Source organism: Gekko japonicus, unplaced genomic scaffold (genome assembly GCF_001447785.1).
Source record: "Gekko japonicus isolate JY-2015 unplaced genomic scaffold, Gekko_japonicus_V1.1 scaffold1181, whole genome shotgun sequence".
NCBI lineage: Eukaryota > Metazoa > Chordata > Lepidosauria > Squamata > Gekkonidae > Gekko > Gekko japonicus.
In genome coordinates, this window is record NW_015161989.1 from 21,765 (window position 1) to 39,132 (window position 17,368).

At 49.4% G+C, this 17,368-nt stretch overlaps 1 protein-coding gene across 3 annotated transcripts in view; it reads right to left on the reverse strand.

Moving 5' to 3' along the window:
- Positions 1 to 17,368, reverse strand: part of ICE2 (interactor of little elongation complex ELL subunit 2) — a 44,115-nt gene that overhangs the window by 7,249 nt on the left and 19,498 nt on the right. For all 3 annotated transcript variants that reach the window (XM_015429825.1, XM_015429823.1, XM_015429826.1), the window contains 4 exons: positions 12,794 to 13,691; positions 10,410 to 10,567; positions 4,271 to 4,400; positions 506 to 590 (listed from right to left, as the gene is read on the reverse strand). In XM_015429825.1, coding sequence (XP_015285311.1) covers positions 506 to 590; positions 4,271 to 4,400; positions 10,410 to 10,567; positions 12,794 to 13,691 — 1,271 coding nt within the window. The remainder of the gene's footprint in view (positions 1 to 505; positions 591 to 4,270; positions 4,401 to 10,409; positions 10,568 to 12,793; positions 13,692 to 17,368) is intronic.

Here is a 17,368-nt window from a genome sequence, read left to right on the forward strand (position 1 = left end):
AGAAAGAAAGAAAGAAAGAAAGAAAGAAAGAAAGAAAGAAAGAAAGAAAGAAAGAAAGAAAGAAAGAAAGAAAGAAAGAAAGAAAGAAAGAAAGATGAAGAAAGATGAAGAAGGGGAGAGAGAGAAAGAGAGAGAGAGACTGAGACTCCCATATGCTAATTTCAGAGGGTAGCTGTGTTGTTCTGCAGTAGAAGAGCTAGATTTGAATCCAGTACCATCTTAGAGACCAACCAGAGCTTTCGAGAGTCAAACGTCCCTTCATGAGATACCAAAGGGAACTTTGACTCTCCAAAGCTCACACCCCGAATGCCTTGTAGTTCGCCAAGATGCTACTGGACGAGAATCCAGCTCTCCCACAAGCTGTGTTCAGAAAAAAACCCTCTGAAGTTGAGGTGTTTAAAACCTCTGCGAAAGAAAGGTACTGGCCTGTCCAGACATGCTGTTTCCACAGCTGCAACAAGTCAGTATCCAGTAAAGCCATTTATGCAACAGAAAGGTCACTCACTTAAATGTGCCAAATCTTCTTCTCAAGCCTTCCGCAGATAATTTTTCAACCAAAAAGAGTTTTGAAGTCAGGGCGTTGATATGAGCTGGAAGTGGAGCAAAGGGTGGGTGGGGGGAACACACACACACAGTAAGAATTTCGCTACCTAACAAAAACAAGGAAGCTCACAACAAAGGTGGGAGCAATTTTCCAAGCAGCAAAATAGATCCCACCTTTTAGGTTAAGGGGAGGGAAAAAACCCCACAAGATAACCCGACCGTCAAGTGACAACGAACGAGAGAAGCGGGGAAAAGGAAGTGGGTGATTGTAAAGCCCGTGGAACAGGGTATGATCCTGCACACACTCTGCGGTTTTAGATTTCTCTGACTTCAGCGAGACAGAGGAAGAGCATGCTTGGATCTTGCCCCCAGAAAACTGCAGCCAGTGTTCCCTCTAAGCTGAGTTCGTGTGAGCTAGCTCACAGTTTTTTACCCTTTGGCTCGCACATTTTTGTCTCAGCTCAGGAAGGAGGGCTCCGGAGCAAAGTAACTTATGCAGCAGCCAAAGCACTCGCTCACAACTTTAATGCCAGGGGCTCACAAAGCAGAATTTTCGCTCACAAGACTCCACAGGTGAGAGGGAGGCATTGACTGCAGCACGTAAAAAGGGTTTAATCTGGGGCTGAATCATGACACTTCTACATTCTATAGTGTCACAAGCGCACCAGTGATTTCAAATATACTTGTAGTTGCAATAAATACATTCAGCACGGAGAGGCTGAGCAGTTTTAACCCACCGTTTCCGAAGGAAGTCTCTTTGTTTCCTTAGTTTCAGTGCTATGGTGAATGCTAAGCTGACTCTAGAGGTGAGTATCCTCAAACAGCTAAACCACAGGGCATGCCAAGAAGGCAAATCTAATGGATGGGGCGGGGGAAGGAATAAGGGTTGGATTCAGAGCAATGGAGACCACAAGACCTTTAAGTAGTGCCCCCAATTAAAAAACCATACAGCCTATCCCATCTGAAAGCCTCCGACCATTAATAGTTTGATTGGATTTATACCCCACCCTTCACTGCCCGAAGGAGTCTCACAGCGGCTTATAATCTCCTTTCCCTTCCCTTCCCCTCCCCACAACAGACACCCTGTGAGGTGGGTGGGGCTGAGAGAGTTCTCTCAAGGACTGCCCTTGAGAGAACAGCTCTGAAAGAACTTATGACTGACCCAAGGTCACACCAGCAACTGCATGTGGAGGAGTGGGGAATCAAACCCTGTCGGCCTTGGCTGGTATTTGGAAGGGCAACCTCCAAGGAATACCAGGGGTGTGAAACAGGCAGGCAATGGAAAACTGCCTCTGGAATATCTCTCGCCTTTAAAAAAAACACAAGCCTAGCTCGCCACCTAGTGGTACATTATGCCAAAAGAGCTAGAAATTCCGGCTGCCAGACAAGCAGAGCCTCTCCCAGCTATACTACACACACAGCCATACGATAATAATAATAATTCATGTTTTGTATGTTATTTTAACTCTTGTTTTTTCATTTGTTCTAATGATGTGGTGCGTGTGGGTGGTGGTGGTGGTTATCAAGCATGTTTTCAATTTTAGCTGCCTTATCGGAGCAGAAAGCTGGTTTTTGTAAATTGAAAAGGACACTTCCTGCCGGATCAGACCAAGGGTCCATCTGAGCCAATGCTCTTGAGATGTCAGGTGTCACCCCCCCACCCAATCACGTGCAGGGGCCAGATTTTGTTTGTATTTCTTATCCTCTACTAATCACAGCAATCTTGCAACTCTCAGTGCTTGTTCTCGGGCCGCTGCATCTCTCTCCCTCTCCCTCTGGCGACACACACAGAGATGGAGACATTCAAAGAGAGTGACGCTTGCTCCAGTGTGAGGCTTAGCGAGGGATTAATCCAGCCTCAGAGCTGTGCTGTGCTTTGTTTTGCAGTTTCGCTCGGCCTTCGGACGTGGCACACCTTCCAAACAAGGCCGCAACATGCTCTCCCGGGAATGCGCTCTCAAGGTGGGCGATTTCTCGATAAACACTCGGCACATAGTGGTATCGGAGTGCCCAACAAATGCAAGAAATCATCCACAGTCCTTGGATGGATTTTAGCCGGACCGAAAGTCAGCCAGGCAGAAGATGAAAGGGTATGGATCTGAGGAGCTAATCCTTATTTTTTTTAATACCTGGAATCATTTCAACAGAGAGAAGAAGAAGAAGAGATTGGATTTATACCCCGCCCTTCACTACCCGAAGGAGTCTGAGCGGCTTACAAACTCCTTTCCCTTTCCCTCCCCACAACAGACACCCTGTGAGGTGGGTGGGGCTAAGAGAGCTCTGACAGAAACGGCTCTTTTTCAAGGACAGCTGTGCCAGAGCTTGTGACTGAGCCAAGGTCACATCAGCAGGTGCAAGTGGAGGAGTGGGGAATCAAACCCGGTTCTCCCAGATTTGAGTCCACGCACTTAACCACTACACCAAACCGGGTTTGAAGCTGCCTACTCTGGCTGGCAGTGGCTCTCCAGGGTCTCAGGCAGAAATCTTTTGCATTGCCTCCGGCCTGGTCCTTTTTACAGAAAATGTTTGGGATTGAATTTGGGACCTTCTGCATGCCAAGCAGAGGCTCTTCCACTGAGCCAAGGCCCCTCCCCTACATTACATGAACACATGAAACTGCCTTCTACTGAATCATCAAGATCAGTATTGTCTACTCAGACTGGCAGCCACTCTCCAGGGTCTCAGGCGGAGGTCTTTCACATCACCTTCTGCCTGGTCTTTTTTGAACTGGAGATACTGGGGATTGAACCTGGGACCTTCTGTATGCCAAGCAGATGCTCTACCACTGAGCCATGGTCCCCCTGTCTTTTTTTTGCTGGGGGAAAGATGTGGTGGAAGGGAGTCGTAGGGTTCAAGCCAAGGGGAACTGTAGACCGAACTACCTTCTGCATGCCAAGCAGAGGCTCTTCCACTGAGCCACAGCCCCTCTAGGGTCTCAGGCGGAGGTCTTTCACATCACTTCCTGCCTGGTCCTTTTTAACTGGAGATGCCGGGAATTGAACCTGGGACCTTCTGCATGCCTCTACAGCTCTCCAGAGTCTCAGGCAGATGTCTTTCCCATCACCTACTGCCTGGTCCTTCTTAAGTGGAGATGCTGGGGATTGAGCCTGGGACCTTCTGCATGCTAAGCAGATGCTCTACCACTGAGCCACAGCCCCACTTTACAGCTCTCCAGGGTCTCAGGCAGAGGTCTTTCCCATCACCTACTGCCTGGTCCTCTTTAAGTGGAGGTGCTGGGCAGTGTTCCCTGTAAGCTTAGTGTGAGCTAGCTCACAGTTTTTTAGCCCCCGGCTCACACATTTTTACCTTAGGTCAAGAAGGATGGCTCCAGAGCAAACTAATTTATGCATTAGCCAAATCGCTTGCTCACCACTTTCATGCCAGTAGCTCACAAAGTAGAATTTTTGCTCACAGGACTCCACAGCTTAGAGGGAGCAGTGGTGCCGGGGATTGAACCTGGGACCTTCTGCATGCAAACCAGAGGCTCTTCCACTGAGCCACGGCCCCTCCCTTCCCTTCCAATTGTTTCACTGCAATGGATCACTAAGATCGTACCTCAGGGGCAACTCTTACGGATGCATATGGTGACTCGCTGCAAAATTATTCCATGGGTCTGAATGGCAGCACCAGCACCGTTGTATAAAAAAGTTTGCACTCAATGCGCCCTTGTAAAACTGTTTGCTATCAATCGAGGTACAGCCATGTACTGAAACCGAACTGAACTTACCAACCACAAACGAACAATTGGAGTGCAATAAACTCTCGGTCCACAGCCGACATATTTCGCCTTCTGTTAACGCTTCCGCTCCGTAGAAGGCTTGATATTCCAGCTTTGGCAGTACGTAGACAGGGTAGTGCTACAAAACAAGTGAGCAGAGTTAAACAACCCCCCATGTTCTCCTTCCATGTCCCTTTTATCTGGTACCCCGCCAGGATCTTCTGTGTCCTATATTAGCTCAATTCTCAGAGATTCCTGACGATTTTAAGGTTCTGTTTTTGCTTGATAATCAAGATACGGAAATAACCGAAATAGTAGCAAGGTTTCCTCTTAGTGCTACGGCTATGCGTTCTGATAAGTAACGATTAGGTTTTTCTGCTTTCATGCTGTTTTTCTGCGCCGTAGCTCCAATTTTACCCTATATGGATTTGTATTTTCCGATCTATATTTAATCTGATCTCCTATCGTATGTATATACGTATGCCAATAAAGGCTTGTCAAAGTAAAGTAAACAACTGGTTAAATACTTGCTCCCTCGAAGATGTGGAGTCTTGTGAGCAAAAATTCTACTTTGCGAGCTGCTGGCATTAAAGTTGGGAGTGAGCCATTTGGCTGCTGCGTAAATTAGTTTGCTCCGGAGCCCTCCTTCCTGGGCAAAGACAAAAACGTGTGAGCCGGAGGCTAAAAAACGGTGAGCTAGCTCACGCTAACTCGGCTTAGAGGGAACACTGGCATTTCATGAGTAAAAAGGTAAAGGTAAAGGTTCCCTTGCTCGAAAGCCAGTCGAATCCGACTCTAGGGTTGCGGTGCTCATCTCCGTTTCAAAGCCGAAGAGCCAGCCTTGTGAGCAAAAATTCTACTTTGCGAGCTGCTGGCATTAAAGTTGGGAGTGAGCCATTTGGCTGCTGCATAAATTAGTTTGCTCCGGAGCCCTCCTTCCTGGGCGAAGACAAAAACGTGTGAGCCGGAGGCTAAAAAACGGTGAGCTAGCTCACGCTAACTTGGCTTAGAGGGAACACGGGCATTTCATGAGTACCCCAAACCTAAACCTGACTCTTTGCCAGGCTTGGGCTGTTCTTAGTCATCTGAGCTTTGATACAACAGCAGAGATCACCGAGAGCCAGCCGGGATTCTATGCACAGCCTGTTTGAAAAAAAGAAAGAAAGAAGAAGAAGAAGAAGAGATTGGATTTATACCCCGCCCTTCACTACCCAAAGGTATCTCAGAGCGGCTTACAAAAATTCCTGAATCCCAATGCCATACCTATATTGAGATTCAGGAATAATGTAAAATACCATTTTTTCGGGTTCAATACACACAAACTTGAAAAATACCAGGGTTTGGGGTTTTTTGTACACCCCTAGTTTTAATTGCCTCTGCGCTGCTTTGGGGAGCCTGATTGGGTGGAAAGGAGGCATAAACATGTTTTAAATACGTAAAATAAATTATACAGGCAGATCTGTGATGACTTCGAGTACAGATCCAATTCACAGCGATAACACTCACGTTGTATCGCTTGCTACAGGCTGCAATGGCTAAGGCTCACTGATCACACCATCAGACTTTTATATCAGGCTATAAAAGCTTTGTATCTGATGGGCGGGAGGCACCCTGAAATTTCTAGCACTGCAATGCTGCCACCTGTAGGAATTCAGGAAAAGAGGAGACGGATTTATTCTGATTCCGAGACGAACGATCAGTGATTAAACCAGTGGTTTGTAGACAAGTGCCGCATGACACAGTGAGCTCCCATCTCTGGCCCCAGCTCCTGCCAACCTAGCAGTTTGAAAGCAAGAAATTGCAGGTACATAAATAGATACCACTTTGGTGGGAAGGTAATAGTGTTCTGTGTGCCTCGGTGTCTAGTCATGCCGGCCACATGGCCACTGAGACGTCTTCAGACAGCGCTGACTCTTCGGCTTGGAAACGGAGATGAGCATCGCATCCCTAGAGTCGGATTCGACCGGCTTTCGAGCAAGGGAAACCTTTACCTTGTAGACATTATGCTAATGTTAACAATGAACTGCATCAGTAGCCTGGAGAGTAAGCAGAGCTTTTTCCAATATGATTCGGCCACACAAGTTCTTGGACTTCAAGACCAGACCCTTAAATCGAATCCTGTGGCAGAACCTCACGGGCTCCAATCTCTCCTGACTTGTTTCCCTCTTGGGTCGGCATGAAGCCGTTGCACAATTTGCGGGATAATGGCTATGTTTTTGTTCTCAGAGCTCAAGATTCGAAGGAGGACAACCAGGAGGCCCTTAATTATCCCTGGGAGTTCCCTCGACCGTTCACAGCGACGACAGAAACTGCAACTGCCACGCTTGCACCACGGAGCGCCACGAAGGCGTTGACGGGGTGAAGATGTGGGGCTGGAATGCAGCTGCAACCGGCGGCCAGCGATGGCCTGACGGAAGGGGGGCCAGGAGCTCACGACAGAAACCGTATGAAACGGCAGTTACGGAGTGACGAAACCACACGACGTTAAATTGAATGAAATACTTGCTCTGGAGTTAAGCAAGTGTTTCTTCATTTCCTTCCTCTGTCAAATCGTAGGACCATTTTATAATAATGGAGTCCGGGAGCCCATTCTTTGCTTCTGCACTGCAGAATGGGCGGAAGAGGGAGGCGGCACGGTGGAAGAGCCCTCACTTGGCATGCACACGTTGTTTGGGTTGACAGCCAGTTTGGTGTAGTGGTTAGGAGCACGGACTCTAATCTGGGAGAACCGGGTTTGATTCCCCACTCCTCCTCCACATGCAGCCAGCTGGCGTGTCCTTGGGTCAGTTACGGTAAGAGGGGCTGTGGCTCAGTGGCAGAGCATCTGCTTGGCATGCAGAAGGTCCCAGGTTCAATCCCTGGCATCTCCAGTTAAAAGGACCAGGCAGGAGGGGATGGGAAAGACCTCTGCCTGAGACACTGGAGAGCTGTAAAGAGGGGCTGTGGCTCAGTGGAAGAGCCTCTGCCTGGCACATAGAAGGTCCCAGGTTCAATCCCCAGCAGCATCTCCAGTTAAAAAGGGCGGGTAGTGAAGGGTGGGGTATAAATCCAATCCCTTCTCTTCCTTTTCTCCAAACCCTGGCATCTCTAGCAAAAGGATCAGGTGGCAGGTGATGCAACAGACCTCTACCTGAGACCCAGGAAAGCTGCTACCAGTCAGAGCAGACAGGGGTATAAATCCAATCCCTTCTCTTCCTTTTCTCCAAACCCTGACATCTCTAGCAAAAGGATCAGGTGGCAGGTGATGCAACAGACCTCTACCTGAGACCCAGGAAAGCTGCTACCAGTCAGAGCAGACAATACTGAACTGGGCAGACCCATGGGTCTGACTCAGCAGAAGGCAAGAACTGCTTTGGGGAGAGGCTGGTTGCTCAGTGGAAGAGCCTCTGCCTGGCACATAGAAGGTCCCAGGTTCAATCCCTGGCATCTCCAGTTAAAAGGACCAGGCAGGAGGTGATGGGGAAGACCTCCGCCTGAGACCCTGGAGAGCTGTAAAGAGGGGCTGTGGCTCAGTGGCAGAGCATCTGCTTGGCATGCAGAAGGTCCCAGGTTCAATCCCAGGTAGCTTCTGCAGTTAAAAAAAGACCAGGCAGGAGGGGATGGGAAAGACCTCCACCTGAGACCCTGGAGAGCAGCTGCCCGTCAGAGTAGAGACTAGACCGGTTCAGTCGCTCCCTGTCTTCAAGGCACAGATTTATTTTAATTATTTGATTTATATCCCGCTCTCCCCGAGAAGGCTCAGGGAAAGTCACAACATGTCAGTAAATACAGAGAATACACTGAATTAAAACACTAGAAACAATAACAACCCAAATAAACAACTAAGAAGAAGAGATTGGATTTATACTCCGCCCTTCACTTGGGAGTCTCAGAGCGGTTTACAATCTCCTTCCCCTCCCCTGTGAGGGAGGTGGGGCCGAGAGAACTCTCTCCAGAAACTGCCCTTTCAAGAACAGCTCTGACAGAACTATGGCTTGCCCAAGGTCACACCAGCAGCTGCATGTGGAGGAGTGGGGAATCAAACCCGGTTCTCCCAGATTAGAGTCCGCGCTCCTAACCACTACACCAAACTGGCTGTCAACCCAAACAACGTGTGCATGCCAAGTGAGGGCTCTTCCACCGTGCCGCCTCCCTCTTCCGCCCATTGGGAGGGCTCCAGAGCAGACTAATTTATGCAGCAGCCAAATCACTCGCTCACAACTTTAATGCCAGTAGCTCACAAAGTGGAATTTTTGCTCACAGGACTCCGCAGCTTAGAGGGAACATTGACCACGACACCAAACTAAGATGATCGTAGGCTATTCCTTCAACCTTTCCTATTGCAAGGTGCAAAGTGCGTGCGCGTGGGGAGGCGGGGGTTCTTGCCAATACACAGGTCAGCCACTGGCAACCCTGGGCCAAATCTAGCCCGATCAGTTGCCAAGAGAAGCTCACTGAGGGATTGCAGCCGCTACAGTGGGGGTAGGAGCTGGGGCTTTGTCCCTCTGCGCAGTATGGTCTTCTCCAAGCGGTTGTCTGGCAGAATTAGGAGGGGACGACAAGCACAGAACACGACCCTACTCAGGGGTCATTTCCTGCAGGAGCGCACAGGAGCAGAGCTCCAGCAGTAAAGAGCCCAGGGGGCGGGCACATGCAACAAGCCCCGCCCCCTGCTCCCAGCAGCCCTCAGTCAGAGCAAGAAGCAGCCCAGTAAGCTGCAGAGCTTTTGTTGGTGTTGTTCAGTCGCACAGTTGAGTCCGACTCTTCGCGACCCCATGGACCAGCTCCCGCCAGGCCCTCCTGTCTTCTACCGTCCTCTGAAGTTGGCTCAACGTTATGTTCGTTGCATCTATGACACTGTCTAACCATCTCCTCCTTTGCCGTCCCCGTCTTCTTTGACCTTCAGGAGGGTAGAGCTGCCCCCCCCCCCCCCCATAGCTAGCAATCCAAAACAGTCCAGTGGAGCCTGAGCGGTGGGTGTTGCCTTCCGACACTCTTCCGGTGATGTCAGGGGGTGTGGCACATGCAAATGAGTTATGCTAATGAGCCCCTGCACCTCTTTTTCTACGAAATGACCCCTGACCCTACTGACTACTGGCCTATCACGGTCTACTCTGAACGGCAGCGACTCTCCAGGGTTTCAAGGCAGAGGCCTTCCCTATCACCTACTACTGGGTTTTCTTTCTTTCGTTTTAAGTTGGAGATGCCAGGGATTGAACCTGGGATTGTATACATGCAAAGCAGACACTCTGTCACTGAGCCACAGTGAGCCCTTCCAGTTTGGTGTACTGGTAAGGAACGTGGACTCTAGTCTGGGAGAAGCGGGTTTGATCCCCCACTCCTCCCCATGCAGCTGCTGGTGTGACCTTGGGTCAGTCACAAGTTCTCTCAGAGCTGTTCTCTCAAGGGCAGTTCTTGAAAGAGCTCTTTCAGCCCCACCTACTTCACAGGCACTGTTCCCTCTAAGCTGAGTTAGTGTGAGCTAGCTCACAGTTTTTTAGCCTCCGGCGTACACATTTTTGTTGTAGCTCGGGAAGGAGGGCTCCAGAGCAAACTAATTTATGCAGCAGCCAAATCGCTCGTTCACAAAACTGTAATGCCAGTAGCCCACAAAGTAGAATTTTTGCTCACAAGGCTCCACAGCTTAGAGGAAGACTTGCTCACAGGATGTCTGGGTTTGATTCCCCACTCCTCCACTTGCACCTACTGGATGCTGCAGTTGGGCAAGCCATAGTTCTGATAAGAGCTGTCCTCGAAAAAGAGCAGTTTCTGTCAAGAGCTCTCTCAGCCCCGACTCCCTCCCAGGGTGTCTGTTGTGGGGAGGGGGAGGGAAAGGAGTTTGTAAGCCGCTCTGAGACTCCTTTGGGTAGTGAAGGGCAGGGTATAAATCCAATCTCTTCTTCTTGGGTCAGTCACAAGTTCTCTCAGAGCTGTTCTTTCAAGAGCAGTCCTCGAGAGAGCTCTCTCAGCCCCACCTGCCTCACAGGGGGTGTCTGTTGTGGGGAGGGGAAGGGAAAGGAGTTTGTCAGCCGCTCCGAGACTCCTTCGAGCAGTGAAGGGCAGGGTATAAATCCAATCTCTTCTCTTCTTCTTCCTCACAAATCAGTTCAGAAAGAAAGCAACGTATACTCCCCGGGAAAGAGAGCCACGCTGAGCCACAGACACTCACCCTCTTAATTTTCTTGTTGCGCGGCCGTAGCTCCGCCTTCTGTATCGAGCAGCGCACCAGCAGCAGCAGGTCGTCCAGGCGGAAGAGCTTGTAGACCAGGTTGCCCTGCAGGGGGGCTTCATACTCAGCAAGGTCTTCGAAGGCGTCCCGAAGCGACCCTTTCAGAGAGAGAGAGGGAACAAAAAAGGCAGCCGTGTCTCCTGCCTGTGCACCATTGGGAAGAATTTTTCCTGTCCTTCCCTCAGCGTTGGAAAATATCGTTCGAATAACTGATAGGTTGGATCCAGAGAGAGCCAGTGTTTAAGAGTGTCAAGCCCCAAGGAAGTCTGGCTCACCTCGATTAGGGGCCAGCGCCTTTTCAGCCCTGGCCCACCCCAGCCTGATGGAAGAAGCTCCCTCTTGGCACAATTCCACTGAGCCTGCAAGACGGAGCTCTTCCGCCGGGCCTTCGGATAAGGCGGCAGGCATCCTATCCAGTGATAGCCAAAAGAAAGTATAAAGGTTTGGAAAGCCTAAAATTTCCTGGTGGCAGCCTCACCTACCCACTTGAACAACATCACAAGAACACTTTAAAGTGAAACCAGGCCTCCCCAGATAAGGGGTCATCACACATCCAAACTGTATCTCGGCCTCCCCTGCTGACAATGCTGGCCAAACGGATCCAGCTCAAATGGAGCATCACCGTTGAGGCGGATCCACCCTGCTTTGTGTCTGATTGGGTTATATGAGAAATATGGTGTTTTTTAACTACTTGATTAATCCCACTTTATTGGCAGGTTTTTAAGCTAGCGAGATTCACTCTTTTCCCCTCAGCTATTGTTTTAGGCAGATATAGGAGTATACCATATAGGGACAGAACCTGCAATTGCCTCTATAGTGAACCTGATTCAGTTGCTCATATCCTTCTACGTTGTCCTCATTATTCTACTCTGCGTAGCTATCTGATTAGTCCCCACTTACCTACCACAAGGAATCCGACTGACAACGACCTTAAAATTTTATTGTCTGATAAGTTCTCGGCAATTACTCTGTCTGTTGCCGGATTCTTAGCCTATGTTTGGAAGCTTAGGGTAAGGGAGTATGACCCCCTTGTATTCTTTAGAATTGTTATATTCTCAACTGAGTTTATTATTTCTGAGAAGTTTAAAAACGATCCCTTGTTGGTGCAGCTTGGGGTAATGTGTCATGCTCTATTATTTCGTTCTATTTATTTTCTATTTGTTTCATTGTTCTCTTTGCTGCTGTGTTATGCCAATAAAGGTCTATGCATGCATGCAACTACTTGATTATATTGTTACTTTGTGGTTTGTAACCCGACCTGAGCCCACTTGCAGGGGGGGGGGCGGGGTAAAAATCGGATTAAATAAATAAACAGAAGAAGAAGAGGTGGAGGAGGAGGAGGAGATTGGATTTGTATCCCGCCCTTCACTGCCCGAAGGAGTCTCAGAGTGGCTTACAGTCTCCTTTCCCCACCCCTCCGCAGAATAAACAAACAAACTAGGCCCTGACCTGGACGGCCCAGGCTAGCCCGATCTCGTCAGACCTTGCAAGCTGAGCAGGGCCGACCCTGGCAAGGACCTCTAAGGAATACCAGGGCCGGGACGCAGAGGCAGGCAATAGCAAGGCCCGGTAAGGTTTGCCAGAAGACACCATGACTTCCAGGCACGCGAGGACACAGATTCATACACACACACAACTAAAAAAATGTCAAAATGTCAAACTAGGATCTGGGAGAATCCCCACCGGTGCCATGGAAGCTCGCTGCCTTTCTAGCATATGCACTAGCCCTGTCTGGTCTGAATTCTTCCTTCCTTGCTTATATTCCCCGTTATGTTTGATGAAGGCCACTCAAGACCAATGTTCCCTCTAAGTTGTGGAGTCTTGTGAGCAAAAATTCTACTTTGTGAGCTACTGGCATTAAAGTTGTGAGCGAACGATTTGGCTACTGCATAAATTAGTTTGCTCTGGAGCCATCCTTCCTGAGCTAAGACAAAAATGTGTGAGGCTAAAAAACTGTGAGCTAACTCACACTAACTTAGCTTAGAGGGAACACTGCTCAAGACCTATTGGTCAGAGGAGTAAAGAAATAAGAAAAAAAGCTCGCTGGGTGACCTTTGGGCCAGTCACCTGCTCTCAGCCTCACTGACCTCACAGGGCTGTTGCGAGGATCAGAAGAACAATGTAAGCAGCTCTGGGTTCCAACTGGGGGGGCGGGGAAGGCAGCTTATGCATGAATTAAATAAAAATAAAAACCAGCCTCAGGGAAGAAACTGTTGATAAGGCTGGCCCAGAAGGGGCTTACAAGGAGCTAAGACGGAGGTGACGTTTTGCCCTGTTATGTACCAATTACCTACTGGCCCAGGCAAACTCCCCCCCAAACTCACCTTTTTGAGATCCCTGAAAGTGTGATAACCAGGTTGACTTAGGTAAGGTGCCGGTCACCACAGTAGTGCTCTGCCCAGGCTCCAGAGTAGAAACCACCGAGGCTTCCGACACAAGAGGCGTCTGGCTTGGTGTCGGATTCGAGCAGTTCTCGGCGCTCCCTTCCGCCCGTTCTGGAGAGCTGGGAGGCGGCGCTTTGCGAAGCTCAGTTTGCATTTTCAACGTCTGCCCGACAGAACCGGACCCTTCAGGCAGCTCCTGAGCGTTTGTCTCCTGGTCCGGAACCTTTGAAGAATCCTTCGGTTTTTCTGGCAGGTCTTGTGTAGAGCAAGGAAACTCGGGACTGTCTGCTACCGAGCTTTGGCTAGACGGGACCACAACAGGTTTGACATTATTGGTATTTTCACATTCTACATCCATGACTAAAGATTCCTCTTCGGAGTCACTCTCGCAGGGCGGAACACTTGGGTTATTGTCCCTTTTATCTTCTTGGACAGCGGGTGCGCCCTCGCCGCTCAGTCCAGCTGCCGTCGATTCAACACCTTGACCCGAGGTGCCTCCTTTACTATCCAGTTCCAAGGCAGACCCAGTTGAGGGTGTCCTGTTTAAACGTTGCCCGCTGCCGTAGGCCGAAGCCGGGTGGTCGCCGCCTTTGCTGCTTTTTTCGCCCGTCCCTCCGCTCACTTCCGACAACAGCCGTTTCTCCATTCTCAAGAGCTCCTCCAGCCCAATTTTAGGGGCATTCGCTGGTTTCGCAGGAGCGCTCTGCGGTTTGGAAATGTTCAGAGCCTTTGAGCTTGAGCCGAACGTTTCTAGTTCCGTGACGTCGGTGTCAAAATCTAGATCCGTGGGATCCGATACTCGCATCTGTCTACCTTGGCATGTTTCAGGAGCGTCCAGCTGCGTGGGCGAGAGGGAGAGAAAGTACCTGTAACACGGCAAGTTTCAGAGGGGAGCCATATTTATACGGCCTGGGACCCACATACCTAAGGGACCGCCTCTTCCCATATACGCCTCGGAGAGCATGACGCTCTTGGAGTCAACAGCTCCTGGTAGTCCCTGGCCTGAAAGACGTCCGCCTAGCCTCGGCCAGGGCCAGACCCTTTTCTGCCCTGGCACCCACCTGGTGGGACATGCGCCCTATTGAGATCAGGCCCCTGCGGGATCTGATGCAATTCCGTAGGGCCTGCAAGACAGAGCTCTTCCGCCAGGCCTTTGGCTGGAGCAGCGGGCGTCCACATATCCCCCCCCCCGAGGTTGCCATCTCCCACCTACTGATAACCGGCCATACTCAGTTACATTAATGGGCCGGATTCTCCCTACGGCAAGCGTTGACTACTGATTTTTTTTTTTAAATTTATCTTTGAATTTATACCTCGCCCTACCCGAAGGCTCAGGGCGGCTCACAAGGGGCATGAATGCCCAAGTTAAAACATTAAAACAGTACAGAATAATATAAAATACAATAAATACAATTCACTAAATTTACTTAACGGTGCTCTAAATGATTTAACTATAAAAGTTCAAGATACGTTTTAATGCGTTTTAGATTTTATCGTATTTATTAAAATGTTGTGACCCGTTTATGGGATGGGCGGGATATAAATGCGAAAAATAAATAATAAATAAATATTGGTCTGGAGCAGAACGGTGGATTGTGAGAGGGAGGGCAGGAAGGGTGGCCTCAGGGCTTAGTTCTCGGGGCCCTTCCTTACACGCCCAGGGAAATGCCGATGGCCACTTTAAGAACATAAGAACACAAGAGAAGCCCGTGTTGGATCAGGCCAATGGCCCATCCAGTCCAACACTCTGTGTCACACAGTGGCCAAAAATACCAGGTGCCATCAGGATGTCCAGCAGTGGGGCCAGGACACCAGAAGCCCTCCCACTGTGGACCCCCCCCCCACAGCACCAAGAAGACAGAGCATCCCTTGCCCCAGAGCCCCTACCTATACCTTGTGGCTAATAGCCACTGATGGACCTCTGCTCCATTTGCTTATCTAATTCCCTTTTGAAGTCGTCCATGCTTGTAGCCGCCACCACTTCCTGTGGCAGTGAATTCCATGTGATCACTTTGGGATCAGGAAGCAACTTTTCTCCACGCCAGTTTGGCCGGGGATCCTGGAGGGTTTTTTGTCATCTTCTGGGCATGGAGCAGGGGTCACTGGGGGTGAGTTCTCTTTTGCCATGTCTTATGCCAATGCTCTGTTATGGATCTCTAAGCCTCTGTAGTTTGTGTTTCGGAATGTGGGGGGGGGGAGCTGCATGTGTGCGTGTGTGCCTGCTTGGCTTTGTTGCTTAGTAACTGTTTTCCTAAGGGCGCCTCCCACGAAGTGGGAAGATACTAACTCTCCTTGGAGTCAGTCTGTGCTTGCCGTCCTGTAACTGTTTTCCTAAGGGCGCCTCCCATGAAGTGGGAAGATACTAACTGACCTTGGAGTCAGTCTGTGCTTACCGTCCTGTCTTAGAGAAAAAACTGTAGGTTCACAGGTAGGTGTGCGTGTGAAGGTGCGCTCATTTCGGTGGGCTGAATGAAATGTGTGATTGGCCGGGCTTTTTTGGGGGGGTAATGGGGTGTAACTTCTGGGTTGGCTGTTGTTTCAACAGTCCTGACACAAGGACGTCTTAGCTTGTAGCATCTTGCTTAGTAACTGTTTTCCTAAGGGTGCCTCCCACGAAGTGGGAAGATACTAACTGACCTTGGAGTCAGTCTGTGCTTGCCGTCCTGTCTTAGAGAAAGAACTGTAGGTTCACAGGTAGGTGTGTGTGTGAAGGTGCGCTCATTTCGGTGGGCTGAATGGAATGTGTGATTGGCCGGGCTTTTTTTGGGGGGGGGTAGGTGTTTGAATGGGGTGTAACTTCTGGGTTGGCGCTTGTTTCGACAGTCCTGACACAAGAACGTCTTAGCTTGTAGCAGCTCTGCATCTCAATAAACAAATCTTTGAAAAGAGAGTGTTGTCGAGTCTGAAGTTTGCACAAGAGTCTGACAGGTCGTTGCGAATTTCCTGCATTGTGCAGGGGGTTGGACTAGATGACCCTGGAGATCCCTTCCAACTCTATGATTCTATGATTCTAGCTAGGTTAGAGTCCAAGAGCAGCTTAGAGGCCAGAAGATTTTTTGGGTAGGAGCTTTAGGAGGGTAAAAGGTAGGTATGTGATGAAGGGAACTTTTGAAAGTTCATATCCCAAAAACCCTGCTGATCTCTACGGTGCGACCGGACTTGCATCTAGCTGTGCTGTAGCAAGCCACTCATAAAAACGGAACAACATGTTCTTAACATCCACACACCAAGAATTTCCCAAAGGAGGGGAACGTTCAAAATGTGCAACTATTCTCAAAGTCAGTTGAGGCGAGCGTTGAAAAGAAATTACAGAACGGTTCAAGGGTAATCCATGCATTTGCTTTAATTTCGCCATGTACGCTGTCGCCATGGCACATTAAAAGCGCTGATAATGCAAGAGCCGGCATGTACTGGACAGCGTGTTGTCCTTGGCCTAGGAAGATCTGGGTTCAAATCCTTTCCCAGACACTGGGCAACAGTAGGCCAGGCCCTCAGGTGAACCTACCTTATGGGTTATTGGGCAGATAAAACTAGATTATCCCATGCACGTTGCTCTAAACACTTGGAATAAGGGTGAAACGTGGTAAGTCTATTTTTCCAGTACTCCAGATGTGGCAGAATTTGGGGTTCGATGAACCTGTGCCTTTCTGTTCTTCTATGCTATGAGGATTTTGCTACAACTGACTTTGGTTCCTAGGTTCTGAAATCACATAAGCCTTTGCTCTTTTGCTGGCAGTCTAGGCGTCAAAACTAAAGCCTTGCCCTGTAGGTGTACCTTTGCCTGAATTCACATCCCACGGCCTTCCAAGGGCCAGGCCCCAAAGCCTAAACATATCTGTCCAGGTCTTTCTGATATCACAGTTAATAAAATATAGCTAGGTGAAAATTCATACTAGCAAAAGTTCATCTTATCAACTCAAGATGGGCTGGTATTTGGCGAGTTTGGTATATTTAAATTAAGAAGAGAGAAGAAGAGAAGAGATTGGATTTATACCCCACCCTTCACTACCCAAAGGCGTCTCAGAGCAACTTAGAAACTCCTTTCCCTTCCCCTCCCCACAACAGGACACCCTGTGAGGTAGGTGGGGCTGAGAGAGCTCTTTTGAGGACTGCCCTTGAGAGAACAGCTCTGACAGAACTATGGCTTGCCCAAGGCCATCCAGCAGGTGCAAAAGGAGGAGTGGGGAATCAAGCCCGGTCCTCCCAGATTAGAGTCCACGCACTTAACTACTACACCACTTGACTCCTCCCTTGATTCCTATTGGCTGAAAGGAGTTTGAAAAGGAGGCTTTGGGCTTTGTTTGGGGCTGTTTGGCCAACACCCCACCTAGGCTTGAGTGAAGCCTTGGTCCACAGTCCAGGGATTCCTTGTTCCTTCTCAAGTGTACACTATATCAGGTATTGGGATTTTTCTATAGCCTATTGGGTACTGATATTGAAGAGTCCGCGGTGGCTCAGAGGTTAAGATGCTGAGCTGCAGACTGAAAAGTCTGTAGCTTGGCAGTTCAAGACCCG